General features: G+C 50.4%; 1 protein-coding gene and 1 non-coding gene across 2 annotated transcripts; one reads left to right on the top strand and one right to left on the bottom strand.

Annotated features, from left to right (window-relative positions):
* Positions 1-5527: 5527 nt before the first annotated feature.
* Positions 5528-5600, bottom strand: trnar-ccu. The gene has a single exon. It is a non-coding gene; the product is annotated as a tRNA-Arg (tRNA).
* A 2284-nt stretch (positions 5601-7884) lies between these two features.
* On the top strand, positions 7885-10020 carry LOC119964466 (translation initiation factor IF-2-like). The gene is made up of 2 exons (XM_038794010.1): positions 7885-9859; positions 9971-10020. The coding sequence occupies exons 1-2, from the start codon at positions 8788-8790 to the stop codon at positions 9988-9990; spliced, it is 1092 nt and encodes a 363-aa protein (XP_038649938.1). The 5' UTR covers positions 7885-8787; the 3' UTR covers positions 9991-10020.
* The last annotated feature ends 11038 nt before the right edge of the window (positions 10021-21058 follow it).

Raw genomic sequence — 21058 nt, 5'->3', positions numbered from 1 at the left:
TAACCACTGTGCTATCGTGCTGAATACATGAAACATGCTCCCACCACCCTAAACGGCAACGCCCCTAATCTCCTTTCTGTCCGTCTGGCTTCAATCAGGAACACCTCGCTCTTTCCCATATTCCATTTGTATCCCAAAAACCGGCCAAATTCACCCAGAATCTTCAAGATGCCTCTGATGCTGCCAATCAGGTCCGAACTATACAGTAACAGCTCGTCCACATACAAGGAGTCCCTGTGCTTCACGCCTCCCCACTCAATCCCTCTCCAGCCCTATGCGCCATTGCCAGCGGCCAGCATTGCCAGATGTGTTGCCGCTGTCGCTGGCAGGGCGGGTGCAGTCAGCAAAAAGCAACGGGGAGAGCGGGCACCCTTGCCTGGCCCACAATGCAGCCCAAAGTACCCTAAACTCACTCCGTTCACCCGCACACTCGCAACCAGCTCCTTATATAACAGCTGGGCCCAATCCACAAACCCCTGCCCGATCCTGAACCGCCCCAGCACCTCCAACAAATACGCCCATTCCACCCAACCAAATGCCTTCTCTGCATCCATCGCCACCATTACCTCCACCTCCTGCCCCTCCGAATGCATCATAATTACATTGAGTAGCCTTCTCACATTCGGCGACAACTTCCTCCCCTTCACAAAACCCATCTAATCTTTGCCTATCACCTCTGGCCCACAGTCCTCAATTTGCGATGACTGCACCTTCACCAATAACGTATCATTCACATCCATTAATGATATTTGGTGGTATGACCAACTGTGCTCCGAATCGTTATCCTTCTTTAAAATCAGAGAGATGGAAGTCTGTGATAATATAGGGGAGGAGCCCCCCCACTCTCCCTCGCCTCATTATAGGCCCTCACCAGCAGCGAACTCAGGTTCCCCCAAAACTTTATATAAAACTCCACCGGGAACCCGTCCAGCCCCGGGGCCATCCCTGCCTGCATCGTCACCATATTATCTATCACCCTCCCTCAGCTCAATTGTGGCTCCCTGTGCCTGAACCAGCCCCTTGTGGTGATAACCACTGTTATCAGCCCCTTGTGGTGATAACCACTGTAGATATGCATACTTGCAGTAGGGGGATGTATGGCTGTATCTGTAATACAGGTTCCTCCGGTAAGCCCCTGCCGGCTAGCTCCACCCACAGGGAGCTTGTGTATAAATATGCGTGTGAGTCACTCAGACTCAGTTGCAGCCGGAGGAATAGCATCACACAGCAATAAAGCCTCGATTGAACTTGTCTCTCGTCTTTGACTGTAATTGTTAGCGCCACAATTTATTGCTGTGTGATGCTATTCCTCCGGCTGCAACTGAAGACTAGGGTCTGAGTGACTCACACGCATATTTATACACAAGCTCCCTGTGGGCGAAGCTAGCCGGCAGGGGCTTACCGGAGGAACCTGTATTACAGGTACAGGTATACATCCCCCTACTGCAAGTATGCATATCTACAGTGGTTATCACCACACCCCTCCTCCATTTTGGGGAACTTGAACCCATCCAGATACCGTCGCATCCCCTCCTGCCCGGCTGGGATCTCCGTCTCGTAGTGCCTCCTATAAAATGCCTCGAACACCCCATTCACCCCTTCTGGGTCCATCACCACATTGCTCTTATCATCCCTAACTCTGACGTTCTCTCACGTCACCTCTTGCTTTCTCAACTGATGGGCCAACATCCTTTTTTTTAAATTTCCAACTAAGGGGCAATTTAGCATGGCCAATCCACATACCATACACATTTGTGGGTTGTGGGGGTGAGACGCATGCAGACATTCCTCAGGGTGCTCCGGTTTCCTCCCACAGTCCAAAGATGTGCAGGTTAGGTGGATTGGCCATGCTAAATTGCCCTTAGTGTCCAAAATTGCCCTTAGTGTTGGGGGGGTTACTGGGTTATGGGGATAGGGTGGAGGTGTTGACCTTGGGTAGGGTGCTCTTTCCAAGAGCCGGTGCAGACTCGATGGGCTGAATGGCCTCCTTCTGCACTGTAAATTCTATGAATCTATGACACGGGGAGAATGTGCAAACTCCACATGGAGAGTGACCTGGGGCCGAGATTCTCAGCGCCGTGAGGCAGCAGTGCTAACCAGAGTGCCACCGTGCCACCCCAATGTGGCAGAGCTAACATCCTGCTCACCTTTTCCCCATACTCATACACTGTCTGACCGCAGCTGCCCCACCGCCTTCCCCGCAGAAACTAACCCAAACTCCACCTGGAGCCTCTGCCTCTTCTTCAACAGCCCTGCCTCCAGCACCTCCGAATATCTCCTTTCCTCCGTCAAAATCTCATCCACCAATCTGGCCCTCTTCTCCCTGTGCACCTGGATCAATATGAACTTTCCTCTGACTACACCCTTGAGCGCCTCCCACAGCGTGGAGGCCGTGTCCTCCCCCTGTATTTCCACCTCCACATGGCCCTGAATGGCAGCCCACACCCACTCAAACGCCTCCTTCCCTGCTAGAAACTCCACATCCAGCCTCCACTGCGGGTGCTGGACTGCATCCCCCTCCCCCCCACCCCCCGCCAACCCAGGCCATCCACAAATCCACCCAGTGCAGCACGTGGTTGGAAACCATAATCACCGAATCCTCCGAGTCGGCCACCCCGCCAACGACGTCTTGAATAAAACAATAAAATCAAACCGGAAATACACCCAGGAGTACACATGGGAGAAGTATGAAAACTTCTTCACCCTCATGTGCTCCATAAACCCCGTCAGCTCCATAGCCACCGCCGACAACCTCAACGACTTGGAACTCGACCGGTCCAAACTCGGAACTATGCCCGTCTTAAAATGCCCCCCCCCCCTCAATAATCAACTGATCGAAGTCCAGGTCAGCAATCTTCCCTAACACTCCCCTTATAAAGTCCACATCATTCCAATTTTGGGCATAAACCCACTGGCATCCCCTCCAACTTCCCACTCGCCATCACATATCTCCCCACCCGGATCGGCCACAATACTCCCCACCTCGAAGGCAACCCTTCCTCCCTCCAGTTCCCCTCCCCCTACGACCAAACTAACCATCAACACCTAAAGAATACCAAAAGGCACACACCATCGTTGCTTTACAAAACGCCTCCGAAGTTCAAAGTCCTCACCCCCCCCCCCCCCCCCCCCCTTCACCCCCAGGTCTTGCCCCTCATATATTCCATCGCCTCCTCTGACATTTTGAAATAGAGCCCTCACTTTTGTAAAGGCACCCACAGGCAGGCCGGGTACAATACCCCAAACTTCACCCTCATTTTAAAACCGGTTGCCTTAATGCGATTAAACCCTGTCCTCCTCTTCGCCAATTCCGCACCCAGGTCCTGATACACCCGCAGTTCGCTCCCTTCCCAGGTACATTTTCTGGTCTGCCAAGTCCATCAAAGAATCTTCTCCTTGTCCAGAAAATGGTTCATTTGCACCACCATCCCCACCGTCTCCTTCACTTCCTGGGACTCCAGCCTCTGCTCCACTTGCCCAATCCCAGTTCTCAGCTGTTCCACCACCTTGACTAGGTCTTCCAGAGCCTCTTTCGTCTGTTGCCGAAATTTATTGTTCAGTAACTCTACCAACTGCTCCATTGACCACTGGGCAGGCAGCGCATCCCCTTGTCCGCCGCCATCTTTTTCTGTGGCGCACCACGATGACTCTCCTGCTTCTGCCTCGCTTTCTCTCTTGCACCACTCCTTGTCCGTAAATCATCCACCAGCCACACCAGAGGAGTAATACCTTCCCAGGCACTTCTGTACCATTTGTCCTCAAATACTTTGCCCTTTGGGCGGGGAAAAGAACAAAAAAAATTCGAATTGAGCGAGAGCCACCAAATGTGCTGCCGCTCACTCCATAGTTGCCACCGGAAGCAGATGTCCCATTGTTGAACATATTTCAGGCTGGGGTAGACAGATTTCTGGTTTCTCAGGGGATTAAGAGATATGGGGAGTAGGCAGAAAAACGTTGTTGAAGCCCAAAATCAGCCAGGATCGTTTAGAATGACAGAACAGGCTTGATGGGCCGAGTGGCCTATTCGTGCTCCTATTATGTTCTGAGTTTATAAATGATTGACTCCAACAACATTTTACAATAACAATTTATATTTATAGGGCCTTCAACATAATAAAATGACCCAAGATGATTCCCTGCAGTATCAAAAAGGGAAATATGAGCCATACTATTTGGTGAGATGGCCAAAGGTTTGGTCAAAAAGGTGGATTTTAAGATGTATCTTAAAGGAGTAAAGTTAGGTAGCGAGCTGCAGGGAGGGGTCAATTTAATGCTTGGGGCCTAGGCAACGGAAGGTCCAGCCACCAATAATGGCGTGATTAAAATTAGGGATGCTCAACAGGCCAGAATTAGAGGAGCGCCGATATCTCGGAGAATTGTGGGACCGGAGGAGATTAAAGAGATAGGGAGGGGCAAGGAAATGGAGGGTTTGAAAATGTGGATCAGAATCTTTGCACCCCACTTTTGTCTGAGCCTTCAGCAATCTAAGTGCCATGATCGTGACTAAACATCTCCTCCTCTGACCTCTTTCACCTCCTTTAAGATGCTCCTTGATGCACCATCAATTGGACTCGAGTCGTGAAGAAGTTCCAAATATCAGGCTTTAATGAACTAGTTGTGTGCCCGGCAGTCAACTTACAGGGAAAGGCCGACTGCCGGCTGCTACGGGTTCTTATACCCCGCCTCATAGGAGGGGCTACTGGCCTCTCGGCCAATCGGCGAGCAGTCACATGACTGACCTCAGCCAATTGGTAGAGAGACACATGACCTGCCTGAGCCAATGGGCAGCGAGTCCTCTGCACCAATGGCAGCACTACTCTGAGGTACCGTAAACCTCCTAGTCATACCACCACACTCTTTAACCAGCTCTTTGACCTTGTCTTCAAATATTGCTCCTTTAGTCCTTTTTTGGGGGAGTATTTATCTGGAGAAATATGTTTTATTGCTGCTGGAGTTGGAGTTAGGAAGGCCAGGAGACTTCATCCCTCCAGCACAGAACAAAGCCATTCGGCCTTATGAGTCTTCATCGACCCTCTGAAAGAGCACCCTACCTGGGCCTAATCCGCCTCACAATCGCTGTAACCGCACCTAACCTTTGGGCACTAAGGGGCAACTTTTAGCATGGCCAATCCACCTAACTGGCGCATTTTCTGAAGATTGAGGACCTGGAATTTAGACAAAATTAGAAAGCCGATTACACAATGTATTAGGCTTCAAACATGGTGCGGAGAAAGGCGATTAGAATTCGTTGTCGACAGGAAGACATTGCTTCCTTAGCATTTCCTGTCACTAATCGGCTTTCCACAGATTCCATGGGTTAGTGAATGATGGTGAATTGAGAATTGTGCAAATCTAATATTTTCCATATGGAGCAGCCAGAGACTCAGACATCTTAACTCCAATCAATCATATAACTTGTATTTGTCAATTAATTAAAAACAATAACTAAAATGGATGATTCTTTAGTGAAAGAGCAGTAAAGTTTAAACTGAAAAAGAACAGTTATTTAAAAAAGGAAAATATGTTTCACCCCAGATGGGACTCGAACCCACAATCCCTGGCTTAGGAGGCCAGTGCCTTATCCATTAGGCCACTGGGGCGGCCCGGACTCTGAGGCGGCCGGGAGCTCACTTAACCATTCAATCCAGCAGAGGGCGCAGCGACTGACGAGAAACCCCGGAACTGTAAACAAGGGAACTGAAAATGGGGGAAGAAAGGGGAATAGGAGCGAGGGGTAGAATGGGGGATGGAGAGAGAGGGGGATGGGGAGAGAGGGGATGTGGAGGATAAGGAGGGAGAGTGGGGGATGAGGAGGGAGAGTGGGGGATGAGGGGGGAGAGTGGGGGATGAGGGGGGAGAGTGGGGGTGAGGAGGGAGAGTGGGGATGAGGAGGGAGAGTGGGGGATGAGGAGGGAGAGTGGGGGATGAGGGGGGGAGAGTGGGGGATGAGGGGGGAGAGTGGGGGATGAGGGGGGAGAGTGGGGGATGAGGAGGGAGAGGGAGGGAGAGTGGGGGATGAGGGGAGATGAGGGGGGGATGAGGAGGGAGAGTGGGGGATGAGGGGGAGAGTGGGGGATGAGGAGGGAGAGTGGGGGATGAGGAAAATGGGGATGGGGAGTGGTGGAATGGAGAGGGGTGTGGGGAGGGAGAGTGGGGGGTGGAGGATGAATGGGGGTGGGAGAGTGAGGGTGGGGATGGGGGAGGGTGGGGGAAGGTGGATGTTTAGATAGATAAGAATGGGATCAGATGAGTGTTGTCCCACCCAGCTGGAAGCCAGTGGAGACAGGTTGCAGGAGAATGGTTTAGTTAACTGTGTCAGAGGCTACAGACAGGTCAGGGAGTTACATATAATGTCGTTTGTGACCTTTCTAAGATCTGTTTTGGTACTGTGGCAGGCACACCTGATTGAAGGGACTGAAACATGGAATTATGGGAATGATGTGAATGGATTTAGAAACAACAACACATTCAATGACTTGAGGGGAACGAGAGTTTGAAAATGGGACGGTAGTTAAAGGTGGAATGATAATAGCAGATCTAAAGATGAGGAGAAACCTGAAGGGAAAGAGAATCATTGATAATATCAGCTAACATGAGGACCAGGAGAGGAGAAGGGGTGGTGTGCAGTTTAATGGGAACAGGGTCAAGGGAGAAGGAGGTGAGTGTTCTGGGCAAAATTAGATCACAGAGAATGTGACAGGGAGGGAAGTAAGAAAAATGAAAGAAAGACACATGTTCAGTGCTCGGGCAGGAGGAACTTTAAAGGAGATGTGTCCTGATGGGCACACTGGGATGAAGGGAGGCAGCTGTTTGGATAATCTTGATCTTAATGACAAGTCCATGAGCTACTCGCACTTGCTGGTAGTTAGGGTGGAGGGGAGAGGGGTTTAAGGAGATGGTTGGAATGATCCTGGAATATTGAACTATTTTTAGGACACAAGCGCAGGAACCAATATTATGTGATCCATCTGGATTTGGCAGTTGAGCGCTAAACCATATGCTTTCAAATCTGCATCGCTTGGATTTAAGGGAGCAGAGATCAGGTCTGTACAAGGGGAACAGCCAGGGTGAGAGAGAGCAATGGTTTCACTGGGGAGTAAGATACCAAATGTGATGATGAGGATGTGGTTGAGTAAATCGGTAGCTGGTGCTGAATCAGTGATAAAAAAAGAGACTAGATAGTTGGGATTTTGAAAGTGCCACTGTAAGTGAATTGGGGAATAGTTTTCCCCAGGGATGAACACAAGGAGCTGGGAGCATGCAAAGGGAATGCATGTGGGTGATGAGTAATACACGGAAGTGATCAGAGATGATTTTATCAATCATTGATGCAATTGGACTGGTAAGATCATGTGGGATAGCAAGGCCAAGGGGTGGCTGTGAATATGGGTTGGGGGATTTACATAGAGGAGAGATTTAGGGAGGATAAGAGGGCCGTGAGAGAGGGAGCACGATGAGCTGAGAAAGATTGGAACCACTGCGGGTGAGCAATTATTTGGTGCAGAGGCGGAGGGAGGAAAATAATTTAGATATCTGAGAATTGTTATCATGTGTGGCTGGTAGAGAATGGGGGTTTTAAATGGTGTGGTGGGATGAGACAAGATCAGATGCTCTAAAGATGAGAAAGTACCAGAGAGGTCAGGTCAAAGTGCCATACTGCCACCGGGTTGGTGATGACAAGGCAAGTAGTGGAAGATATCGTTACATGGAGAGGCTCAATTTAGAGGGAAGATGTCATCATCAATCAGCCAGTTTCATCAAGGTCATAAGTTCAAGTCATTAATATATATCAGAGAGAACAGGGCCGAGTAGTTGCTGAATCTATTTTTACCCTCCCATTATGAAGGAGATTGCTGAAGAGATGATAATATTCTTCCCTTTGCTTTCTGTAAGTGTTGTTTTCCTTCTGCCTCCTGTGTGAAGCTGCTGTGATTGTTGGCCTGTTGCTGACCACATCCCTGTGGCCGATGCTATCAGTTCAATGCAATGCTTGTACTGAGTCACTGGGGAAAAGCTGCAACAACCCAGACATCCTGACCTCAAAACATCTTCAAGGTGAAACCCATTGTGGTAAACGGAGCTCTGGGAAGCGAGCAAAGAGCGCGAGCTTCCCTGTGTTGAATCTTCCCATTGTTCCCAGTGGTTTCAATGGGCACAGTGGATTCCGCCCATTTATTAACCACAATACTGTTGACACTGAAATCTGGGATTGTCTGCCAAATTGAGCTAAATTACCCAACGCCAGTTGTCTTGGAGTCCTTCATAAAGGTCTGTCACGATAACTCAATATGGTGTTGGTTGGTCAGGAATAAACACTGACCCTGGTGCTGATTATCGGCAGTTGTGTATCCATCTGTCAAGTTGTCACTTGGGAATTCTCTCTCTAAATCGCACTATGTCCGTCAGGACTCTTCTCATCACCTATTTCTTTCACCCGGGATTTGCTCAGCCTCACTGCCATGAATATCTTCTTTTGCTCATTGACCACCTTTAATTGCACCTCTAAAGCTCCTAATGAGCTTAAAGGCACTGCATCTATCCAGGTTGTTGTGAATATTCTTCAGTCAGGTGGACTGAGGTTCATTGTTGAGCGAGTTATCGTCAGGAAGCATTCCCTGGTCCAACTGAGCTCCATCCGGATGCTGCAATAATATTCTATCCCCTGTCTTACGTAATTTCAACAATGTCAACAAGGTAAAAAGACAACAACTGATATCAGAGGACACAGCTGCAGTATTTTATCCACAAGGCCCAGTCAAGTGATGGCAACAGCTGCATTTTCTTTTCATGTATTATTTCAGGGTTATTCTCTGGACTTTGTTTTTCCCTTTAGTCTTACTGCCCGAGGTCCGAGTGCCCAGGTCCGAGATCCGTGTCCGAGTGCCCAGGTCCGCGACCCGTGTCCGAGTGCCCAGGTCCGAGACCTCGGGTCCGAGTGCCCAGGTCCGAGACCCCGGGTCCGAGTGCCCAGGTCCGAGACCTCGGGTCCGAGTGCCCAGGTCCGAGACCCGGGTCCGAGTGCCCATGTCCGAGACCCCGGGTCCGAGTGCCCAGGTCCGAGGGACCAGGTCCGAGACCCGTTTCCAAGTGCCCAGGTCCGAGGGACCAGGTTCGAGACCCCGTGTCCGAGGGACCAGGTCCGAGACCCCGTGTCCGAGTGCCCAGGTCCGAGACCCGGGTCCGAGTGCCCAGGTCCGAGACCTCGGGTCCAAGTGCCCAGGTCCGAGACCCGGGTCCGAGTGCCCAGGTCCGAGACCCGGGTCCAAAGGACAAGGTCCGAGATTCTGGATCCGAAACTCTGGGTCCGAGGGATCAGATCCAAAACCCAGGTCCGAGTGCCCAGGTTCGAGACCCCGGGTCCGAGTGCCCAGGTTCGAGACCCCGGGTCCGTGGGAACAGGTCCGAGACCCCGGGTTCGAGGGACCAGATCCAAAACCCGGGTCCGAGTGCCCAGGTTCGAGACCCCGGGTCCGAGGGACCAGGTCCGAGACCCGGGTCCGAGGGACCAGGTCCGAGACCCTGGATCCGTGGGAACAGGTCCGAGACCCCGGGTTCGAGGGACCAGGACCGAGTCACCGTGTCCAAGGGACCAGGTCCGAGACCCCGTGTCCGAGGGACCAAGTCCGAGACCCCGGGTACGAGGGGCAAGGTCTGAGACCTAGGGTCCGTGGGACAAGGTCTGAGACCCCGGATCCAAGGGACAAGGTCCGAGTTCCAGGGTCCGAAGGACCTCGTCCGAGACCCAAGATCCGAGGGACAAGGTCTGAGACCCAGGATCCGAGGGACCTCGTCCAAGACCCAGCGTCTGAGGGACCAGGTCCGAGACCCAGGGTCCGAGGGACAAGGTCTGAGACTCCGGGTCCGAGACCCAGGGTCTGAGGGACCAGGTCCGAGAACCCGGGTCCGAGGGACAAGGTCTGTGACGCCGGGTCCGAGAAACAACGTCTGAGACCCAGGTCTGAGACTCCAGGTCCGAGACCCTGGGTCTGAGGGACCAGGTCCGAGAACCCGGGTCCGAGGGACAAGGTCTGTGACGCCGGGTCCGAGAAACAACGTCTGAGACCCAGGTCTGAGACTCCAGGTCCGAGACCCCGGGTCTGAGGGACCAGGTCCGAGACCCCGGGTCTGAGGGACCAGGTCCGAGAACCCGGGTCTGAGGGACAAGGTCTGAGACCCCGGGTCTGAGGGACAAGCTCTGAGACCCCGGGTCCGAGTGCCCCTGTCAGAAGGACCTGGGGTTGATTCCCGGCTTGGGTCATAGAATATAGAATTTACAGTGCAGAAGGAGGCCATTCAGTCCATCGAGTCTGCACCAGCCCTTGGAAACTGCACCCTACTTGAGCCCCACACCTCCACCTTATCCCCGTAACCCAGTCTAACCTTTTGTGGACACTAAGGGCAATTTAGCATGACCAATCCAGCTAACCTGCACATCTTTGGACTGTGGGAGGAAACCGGAGCATCCGGAGGAAACTCACACAGACATGGGGAGAACATGCAGACTCCGCACAGACAGTGACTCAAGCCAGTAATCGAACCTTGGACCCTGGCGCTGTAAAGCAACCGTCCGAGACCCCAGATCCGAAGGAAGCAATCATGCTAACCACTGTGATACATTTTATTTTTTTTAAACTTTGGATTGTCATGAGGCTGTTTATTCCATGAAAAAGGATACTCTACCGTATAAAATGAGTTTGAAGTCACAGAAAGTGAAAGAATTTTTTAAAAACTTTGATTTGTCATGAGGATGTTATTCCATTCAAGAAACTATAATGGATAGAATGCAGTGATCACGCACTAATGAGTATGATTGTCCACTTAAGACATGTTACTGGTCACAGGTTCTGTGGATTCTTGTGTGGCTGATGAGCCCGGTCCTAGAGTTGCATCATCAATCACTCACTTGGCAGGAGTATGTCAAAAATGGGATTGGTCCTTGGATACTATATCTCGGGTATTCCTTTCTCAGGCTTTTTTTCCAGGCCTTCTCTTGTAGTTGGGTATTGTTGAAGAATTGTGCCCCTTTATTCAGGAGGTTCCTCCATGTAGGTCTGTTCTGAGCAAGGGTCTTCCAGGCATTGACGTATACATTCCATTTCTTGAGGTAAACCTTCAAGGTGTTTTTGAAGAACTTCCTTTGTCCTCATCTTGTTCAGAATCCCTCCATGAGCTGGGTAAAGAAGATTTGCGTTGGCAGTCATGACTCTGGCATCCTAAGAATATGGGCGGCCCAGCTGAGTTGGTTTCGGATGATCATGGCCTCGGTGCTGGTGTGATTGGCTCCTTCAAGGACACTAATGTTAATATGCCTGTCCTCCCAGTTGATTGAGAGCTAAAGTACATTTGGATTTTGCAATGTATTTTAAGTTGTGTTGTTTAGAAGTCACCCTGATGTAATGTTCATCCTTACAATCTCAGTGATTACTTCAAATGCTTTAACAAAATGTAATGCCTTAGTTGACGTATGCAAGCCTCCTATAAGCTAATGTGAACTATCTCTCTGTCAGGTATTGCAGAATCCAGTGCAGATTCAAAATCTGTAGTCATGCTTCACCTCCGCTGGGTCATCACACTAATAGCTTGGCTTCTTAAAACCCTTGAATTCTTTTGAGGTGCAGGAATCTTTTGAGAAGAGTCAGGCTACATATCCACCTGGTGAGAAAGTGAATCAATTACCCACCCCTAAGAGAATACAGGCAAAGGACATCCCAAAATGATGTCAGAGGACATGTGAGCCAGTACACTGCTTCAGCAGCTGCTGCTTTCGGACTTTGAACTTGTAAAATTAACAATCGATGTCTGAACCCTCTCTGTCTCCTCATCTTACTCCTGTCCTCTCTCCTCTTTCCCCCTCTCTCCCCTTCCCCCTTCTTCCCCCCCTCTTCCCTCCCCTTCTTCCCTCTCACTCCTTTCCCCTCTTCCCTCCCTACCCTTTGAAAATAGGCAGGACCTTTATGTTTATGTGGAAAAATATATTTTATTCACCATTGTGTTTAAGTGAGAAAATAGATTTATTGCAAGAAATTTGTCAAATTTGTACCATTGGAGGTATGATGCAAAATGTCATTGTTCAGCTGACAAAGTGTTAAGTTACATATTAACTGGTTTCAAAGTTTGGTATTTTTAAAATTCTTTTTTGTTAATAAATGCTTTCCATTAAACTTTACAAACTTCTATAAATGTTTTATTGAAACATCAAAACACAACATTTAATTATGAGATAATTAAAAATGAATAAGAAAGTAAAAAAGCTCGCCTATAGCTCCCAGTCTCTGCTCTTTTAAAAAAATCAAATCCCCATTTATCTTTCTTGGGTCCAAAGTGAATGATTTCACACATTGAACTTCACCTGACACTCTATCCCATCCATTTAATCTATCAATGCCCTTTGTAATGTTTTGCTCTCATCTATTTTACTTCCTAACTTAAGTGTCGTCAGTAACCTTGAATATGCAACTCTCTATTCAATCTGATTTTTAAATGTGGCTCCCACACTCTAACCAATTATCAGTTCATTTTTTAATGACCCGTTGAGTGGAATCATAGCCAATGCCTTCTGGAAGTTAACAGGTCCTGTTCATCGTGTTAGCAAACTTCTCACAATATCAAACAAAATGAATCAGATATGTCCTACCCATCACAGACCCCGACTCTGATCAGCTCATATGTGATTTGGTGCTCAATTGCTCTGTCACTGATGATAAATTCTAGTCCCACACCAAACATTGAACTCATGGGTCTGTAGTTACCTGGGGCTAAACTTTGCTTCTGCAGTCAGGAACCTGATATCAGGGGAACCTCTTGGTGCCGACTGCCGCCACCCCGATCTCCAATCCCCACATACGATTTTCGGTGTCAGGTCAATTAATGGCTAAATGCATTGCTCTCCTTCCAGATAAGACTGCAGAGCGGTGGCGGTGGGGGAAACTCCTGTTGTTGGAGGGCCAAAAGGAGGCCATCCAATCCAGAAGGAGGTACAGCCTCCAGTTCAGGTAAGAAAGGGAGGAAGGCCCCTGACATTAGGCATTGATATACCCTAATTGGCTATCTGCCGATTGAGGGAGGGTAACTCATCTGACCTTGAACCTGCCTCCAGGAACATTGTTCTGGGACAGAATGGCACTGGGTGGCACTGCTGCCTCAACGCCAGGGACCCGGGTTCAATTCCAGCCTTGGGTGACTGTGTAGAGTTTGCACGTTCCCTGTGTCTGCGTGGGTTTCCTCCGGGTGCTCTGGTTTCCTCCCACAGTCCAGACATGTGCAGGTTAGGTGGATTGGCTAGGCTAAATTGTCTCCTCCGATAACAGAATGACATTTGCTCTTTTCCGATCCAAAGGCACACATCCTAAATCTAGAGAGTATTGCAAAAATGTGACTAACACATCTTCAATTTCTTAACCTATTTTGTTTAATACTTTGAGAGGAAACCATCAGGTCCTGGAGATTATTCTTTTCTGAATTACCAATTTAAACTACATTAATCTAATGAATTTGTCTTCTTGATTTATTTTTATGTTCTCTCATATAACTGATATTTTGTTCTCTTCCTCTATTGTGAAATCTAAGTATTGAGTTAACGACTCAATCATTGATTTATTGTCATTATTGTGCCATCTGAATCTGTCCTTAATAGACCCACATTCCCCTTTACCTTTCTCTGATATTCAGAAAAATGTTTTAACATTAACTCTGACTTTATCATGGTCTTTGCAGCACCTGTCATCATGTGTTTTTAATCTCCCACGTTCACGTGACCTGTAAAACTTGCATATATTCTGTGCCCGCCTTTTCTTTTACTTTGATACCCTCTCTTACCTCATTTGATGACCACGGTTGCTTCAATGCACAAGTATAATTTTAACCATTTAGGGGTATGTGTTGCTTTTATATAAATACTTCTCTGAATATTTCCCACTATCTGCAGCTATACACCCAGTTTGTTTCATTCTCATCCTTTCAAACTTTGCATTCCTCATAGACGGCTACCACTTTGCCCCCGACAGATTTCTGAAGTCATCTCATGTGAGATGTCAGTCACCCTCCTGAACCTCCAGCCATTCTGAACTCCCTATCGTTAAAACCTTTCGTCCATTTTCCTTATTTCTCACCTCTGAGGCACCAGCCAATGTTTTGCCACGTTGAAGTCACTATAATGATTCCAAATGCCTATGAAGTCAGATTTGTCAATAATCCTCGATTAACAATGCAATGGTAGCTGACATTGTGGGGGTAATTCTCCAATATGGAGCCCAAATGTTTGCGCCGTCGTGAACGCCGTTGCGTTTCACGACGGCGCGAACCGGCACGACAGATTCTGGCCCCCACAGGGGGCCAGCACAACGCTGGAGCGGTTCATGCCGCTCCAGCCTCCTTGCCTGGCGCCAAATGGGCGCCGTGCCAACCCGCGCATGCGCAGTTGGACTGCGCCAACCTGCGCATGCGCTGGGTCTTTAACGCGCCGGCCCCGACTCAACATGGCATCGGTGTTCAGGGGCCGGCCGCACCAGAAAGTAGGCCCGGGGGGGGGGGGGGGGGGGGGGGTAGAGGCCGGCCTGATGATCGGTGGGCCCCAATCCCCAATTGCGGGCCAGACCCCATCGGAGGCCCCCCCGGTAAAAGGGCCCCCCTCTCCCCACGGCCACCCCCTGACTGTTCGCGCAGAGTTCCCGCCGGCTGTGACTAGGGGTGAACGGCGCCGGCAGGACTCTGTCGGATCCGTGCGGCCGCTCGGCCCATCCGGGCTGGAGAATCGATTCAAGCGGCCCGCGGCCGGCGCCGAGCCACACGCGCCGGTGCAAATGGCACCAATTCTCTGCACCTCAGAGAATCGGGGTGTCATGGCACAGTTGCAGCGATTCTCCGGCCCGCGCGGGGCTCGGAGAATTGCCCCCTGTGTATTATGCATAAGGCAGACAGTGACTACAGCTGTATGATTAACACATTGTGCCCACATAAAGATTTACTCCCCTAAATGACCACTTCAGGTCGGTATCATAGTTTTGTTGTGAATTTAGTGAGGGTGTGCTTTGCCAATACTGCAGGAATTCCACCATGTGCACTTTTGGATGATGAAGAATTAATCAGACAGCCTTTCTGTGTGTAAATCAAAGAATGAGATTGACCCCAGTTCCCGAATTTAAAACAAGGTAAATCATGATTCTCGTTCGTACTTCACACACATTCCCTGAACCCACGCACACACAAGCTAATACAGATGATTGAATACGAGGATAGACTTTATGCAGTTTTTTTTTACAGCTTTGAAGAAATAAACAATGAAAAAAAATGCTTTGTTAACTGTCCTTTGACTGGTCTCGATGCGATGATTCCATGTTGTGGCTGTTTTGTTTAGTGGTCATCCTGGGAGTAACTGTGTCACACCACACTGCTATGTGGTGGAGGGCGCAGGGGTACCAGTTGATGGGATAGATGGGGAGGTAGAAGGAAGCGGTGAGGTGATGGTGGGTGCAAGGCTACCCGAGGGGGCCAGGTCCCTGAGGGAGACTGTGTCCTGCCGCCCGGTCGCGGTGTGTCACAAATGCGGACTGAGGGTTCGCATGGAGGAGGTGAACCCTCTCGACCAAGGGGTCGGCCTCATGGCTCCTCGCGTGTTTCCCGAGGAGTACCGACCCAGGAGTCATGAGCCAGGTAGGAAGCGAGACGTCCTGGGAAAAACAAATTGACGGTCGTGAGGGGTCTCGTTAGTGGCAGTACACAACCGTGACCAGATGGAGTGGAGCGCGTTAGGGAGGACCTCCTGCCAGCGGGCGATTGGGAGACTTCTAGACCGTAGGGCCAGAAGGACGGCCTTCCAGACCGTAGCATTCTCCCTCTCCACCTGCCCGTTTCCCCTGGAGTTGTAGCTCGTAGTCCTGCTCGAGGCGATGCCCTTACTGAGCAGGTACTGACGCAGTTCATCGCTCATGAATGAGGATCCCCGATCGCTGTGAATACAAGTGGGGAAACAGAACAGGGTGAAGATGCTGCACAGCGGTGACAGAGGTCATTGTGGATAACCTGTAACCGGTTAGCCTGTGCGTTGGCGCAAGTGCCACAGGACAGGGCATCTGGGGGCTCATTGAGCTTCCCAGGATGATACAAGATGTCGTAGTTATAGGTGGAGAGCTCGATCTCCACCGCAAAATCTTGTTGTTCTTAATTTTGCCCCGCTGTGTGGTAAGGCAACCGACTGTTGGTCTGTGAGGAGAGTGAACCTCCTGCCGGCCAGATAATGCCACCAGTGCCGCACAGCTTCCACAATGGCTTCGGCCTCCTTTTCAACAGAGGAGAGTCGAATTTCGGAGGCATGGAGTGTACGGGAAAAAAAGGCGACAGGCCTCCCTGCCAGGGCAAGGTCAGACGCACCGCTTTCCATCTGGAACAGGATGGATTCATCCACGGCGTGCATCGTGGCCTTGGCAATGTCGGTTCTGATACGGTTGAAGGCCAGGCGGGCCTCAGCCGTCAAAGGAAAAGTGGTGGACTTAATGAGTGGGCGGTCCTTGTCCGGGTAGTTGGGGACCCACTGGGCATAGTAGGAGAAGAACCCCAAGCACCTTTTCAGGGCCTTGGGGCAGTGGGGAAGGGGGAGCTGCAGGAGGGGACACATGCGTTCGGGGTCAGGCCCTAGGACTCCGTTTTCCACGACATAGCCGAGAATGGCTAGCCGGGTTGTGCCAAAAACGCATTTCTCCTTATATGTCAAATTAAGGAGTCGGGCGGTGCAGAGGCATTTTTGAAGATTGGCGTTGTGGTCCTGCACGTCATTGCCGCAGATGGTGACATTATCCAAGTAAGGGAATGTGGCCCGCAGCCCGTACTGGTTAACCATTTGGTCCATCGTTCGTTGGAAGACCGAAACCAGTTGGTGACGCCGAAGGAGACCCTGAGGAAATGGAAGAGACGGCCATCTGCCTCAAAGGCAGTGTTTGGCAGTCCTCCGGCCGGATAGGGAGCTGGTGGTACACGGACTTCAAGTCTACCGTAGAGAAGCCTTGATACTGCGCAATCTGATTGACCATCTCAGGTATGCGCGGGAGAGGGTACGCATCGAGCTGCGTGTACCGGTTGATCGTCTGACTGTAGTCGACTACCATCTGGTTCTTCTCCCCGGTCCTGACGACCACCACTTATGCTCTCCAGGGGCTGTTACTGGCCTCAATGATCCCTTCCCTCAGGAGTCGCTGGACCTCTGGCCGGATGAAGGCCTTGCCATGAGCACTGTACCGTTTGCTCTGGGTGGGGACGGGCTTCAGTCTGGGGTGAGGTGCGCGAAGAGCGAGGGAGGGGCGACCTTCAGGGTTGCGAGGCTGCAGATGGTGAGAGGGGCAGGGATCCCCCGAACTTCAGGGTTAGACTACGGAGGTTGCACTGAAATGCAAACCCAGTAGGAGAGGGGCGCAGAGATGGGGGAGGACGTAGAGTTTGAAATTGGCATATTTGACGCCCTGTATTGACAGGTTGGCGTGCAGTACCCCCAGATCTGCACAGAGTGTGATCTGGAAGCTAGGGATATGACTTGTGAGATGGGGAGGAGCCAGAGGGAATAGCGCCTTACCATGTCCAGGTGGACGTAGCTATCCATGCTCCTGGATTCGAAGAGGCAGGACGTCTCCTGCCCGTTGAGGCCGATGGCAAGTCCGGGACTGGTCAAGTTAAATGAGCTGAGTTGATGGCGATGAGTGGCGTGCTTGTCGCAAAATGGCGGTGTCGACGAAGTCGGTCAAAATGGCGGCCCAAATGGCGGCCCCCATGGATCGCACGTGGCATTCGGCTTTGATGACGTCAGACAAGATGGCGGCCCCCCTGGATCACACGCGGCGGGCGGAGTCAACGACATCGGCCAAGATAGTGGCCCCCATGGATCGCACGTGGCGAGTGACGCATCAGCAGTGGGCGCTCCGGGCAGGCACAATGCCACTCTGCGGGGTCTGTGAATCTCAGACTAGGCTTGAAAGCTTTTTGGTTTTTGATTTTGATTTTTAGGCTTAGCTAGGCATATTTTAGCGTAGTGCCCCTTCTTGCCACACTGTTTACACGTGGAGTTGCGAGCCGGGCAATGCTGCCGGGGGTGCTGGCCCTGACCGCAGAAGTAACAGCATGGTCCTCCGGAGCTGGACGGCTGCCGCGCGGTGCAGGAATAAGGCACGCCTGGGTCAGGTGATGGCTGCACCTCCGATGTCCCAGAGGATGCCGCGTGGTCGGATGGGAAGGCATTCAGGCTCTGGAAGGCCACTTCCAGCGAGGTAGCCAGCTTCACAGTCTCCTCGAGGTCGAGGGCCCCCTTTTCTTTTTTTTTTTCTTTTTTTTTTAAATTTAGATTACCCAATTATTTTTTCCAATTAAGGGGCAATTTAGCATGGCCAATCCACCTACTCTGCACATTTTTGGGTTGTGGGGGCGAAACCCACGCAGACACGGGGAGAATATGCAAACTCCACACAGACAGTGACCCAGAGCCGGGATCGAACCTGGGACCTCAGCGCCGTGAGGCGGTTGTGCTAACCACTAGGCCACCGTGCTGCCTAGGGCCCCCTTTTCTAGAAGCCGCTGCCGGATGTAGCTGGACCTGCCACATAGGTGTCCCGGACCATCAGCTCCGCATGCTCGACCGCTGTGACAGTCCTGCAGTTACAACTGCGGGCAAGTACTCTCAGCTCACGCAGATATTCAGCCCGTGACTCACCGTGGCGCTGACGCCGAGCGGTCAGGAGGTGTCGAGCAAGTACCTCGTTCACCGGCCTCACGAACTGTCGTTTGAGCAGCTCCACTGCCTCCATGTATGAGGCCGCGTCTATGATGAGCTGGAAAATCCTGTGGCTCACCCGGGCGTTGAGGAGACTCTGTTTAATTTCCGGGGAGACCTCGGCGTCGAAGGAGCTGAGGTAGGACTCAAAGCAATTGAGCCAATGCTCAAATATTGCCGTAGCCTCCGGCGCCTGCAGGTCAAGTTCGAGGCGTTCTGGCTTTAAAATGGCTTCCATTGTAAAAAAAATCTAGCTGATTAAATCAATACCAATCAATCCAGTCGAAACGGTAGTTAACAAGAACTGTGGTTTCACTCAGCTAGAATGTGCCCACCAGTAGCTCCTCCCACACTGAAAGGCTGTCCCGGATCGATGGGTTATATACCTTCTCAGAGGGGCGGAGCCACAGGCGGAGCCAACAACAACATCAACACAACAACAGTAACAGTGAGTAAATACAATAATATATACAACAGCCATACGTGGCTCACCACAGTCTCATATCAGAAACTTTTGAACAGTATAGGTGCAAAGGTCAACAGGAGATGAGACCTTTCACACTCCCAGGAACTGGGGGGAGGTGATGGGGGGGGGGGGGGGGGGGGGGGGGGGACAGAAAAGTTTCAGAGTCTGATCCTTTTCTTCCCAATTGGGAGTGGAATACATATTTGATTGTCTGGCAATCTCTCCATTGCCTTATTTGGATTATAGTCTATTCAGAATTGTTGCTCTCTTTTGTGGCTACAAATATAGCGGTTGATAAGGTCGCCTTTCTTAATCTTAATTATTAATATGCTTTCAGAGTCATCAGGTATCTCTTGATACCGCCACAAGGTTCAACCGAATATCCATCAAAGAGCCAATACACCAGTTAGTTAGCTCAAAGTCAACACTACTTTATTTACACACAGTATGATTTACTCATGCACAATAACACTACAGGCTAAACTATGTCTATCACTAACACCTATACTTAACTTCGGGTGCCCACTTAAGTCAGAGGAACAGTGGCCGTTGTTCGGATCTGAGGCTGTTGGGTTCAAAGAAGTAGCAGCAGTACAGCTAAGGTCATCCGTCTGGTAGCGAGTGTTGAACTTGAACTTACTTGCTTCTGGTGGTGCAGGTGGAAGGGTCTGAGAGCTGATTCCAAGAGAGAGAACACATGGCAAGGGTTCCTTCTTATACTCGGGGGGGCTTCGCGCGCTTTTAGGTGGGCCTTAAACTTGGTCCCAATCAATTGGGCAGCTTCTCGATCACCATCGATCTGAGCCAATAAAGGGGCGGGTGCCTTGATGGCTGGGCGTGTCCTAAGTGGCCGTTGGCCTTGCTTTGTTTGTATCTTCTTGCTGAAATAGTGGCACCAGAATGTCTGGGAAGGTATCGGCTACCTGAGCACCAGTCTTTGTTCATCGGAGATGGGCCATCAATGTGCAAATCGGCCAAGAGTTTCGGTTCTGTCTGCAGTCTGACTTCTAAATACACATTCAGGCTCTGTGCCTGCTTGTTACTTTGCATTGTCCATTTTTCCCTGTATGCTCTGCGAGTGTCCATTTTATATGCTGGAAGTGGCCATCTCAGCTGGCTACACTCCTTCCTTATGATCCTCAACGCCAAGCGTGAAGGATCACATTACTGAATCTTCTTTATTCTCTGCCTAAGTCGAGTATCCGCAATCAAGGACAGGTTCTATCCTACTCTGTCCTATGGATTCGAACCTTCACCTAAATTGTTTTTAATTACATCAGATCATTATGAAATCCTAAGAGGCACTACAACATTCAAGCATGCATTACATTTCTTTTTCTTTAAACACGGGAACCTCTAACCATCTGCCTCTAAACTACATTCAGGCTGTCTAGCCAATAAAAATAATTTACAAACAGTAGCAAACTATACAATAACAGCGTTACATTTCTCTATATCTTGGCAGTCAAGCACAGAAAATTCACATCCTTTTTTTATTAGAACAAAACAAAAAATAATCGATGCACTTTATTTGCTTAGAGAGAGTGGGGGTTTGCTGGAGTCCGAAAATAGGGGGTCTGAGTGTGTATACTGGAGTGCGGGAGGCTTTCCTTCACCATTTCCAAAGTCTCAGTGTCTGGATGCCACAGCAGAGTATTGCTATGACTAACAGGGCTTCTACGATGTATGAAAGGGAACACCGTTTTATGAGGTTGTCGCACCAGGTTGGTGTGTCAGTGGCTGTTTCTGGGTGTGGTGTATGGCAGCGATGGGATACATTCACGGCCCGTGTGGTGGGGGTCAGGGGGGGGTCGCTTCTGCGCGCAACTGTAATGTTCCCACGATGA

Source organism: Scyliorhinus canicula, chromosome 1 (assembly GCF_902713615.1).
Source record: "Scyliorhinus canicula chromosome 1, sScyCan1.1, whole genome shotgun sequence".
Taxonomy (NCBI): Eukaryota; Metazoa; Chordata; class Chondrichthyes; order Carcharhiniformes; family Scyliorhinidae; genus Scyliorhinus; species Scyliorhinus canicula.
Note: the sequence above shows the minus strand (reverse complement) of the source record. Positions and strands in the feature narration are given on the sequence as shown.

Excerpts from the sequence above, each read along its gene's own strand:
- LOC119964466 (XM_038794010.1), top strand. The coding sequence starts at position 8,788 with ATGTATTATTTCAGGGTTATTCTCTGGACTTTGTTTTTCCCTTTAGTC. Across the intron at positions 9,860-9,970 it reads GACAAGGTCTGAGACTCCGG|GTCCGAGACCCTGGGTCTGA; the intron begins GTCCGAGACCCA and ends CTGAGACTCCAG.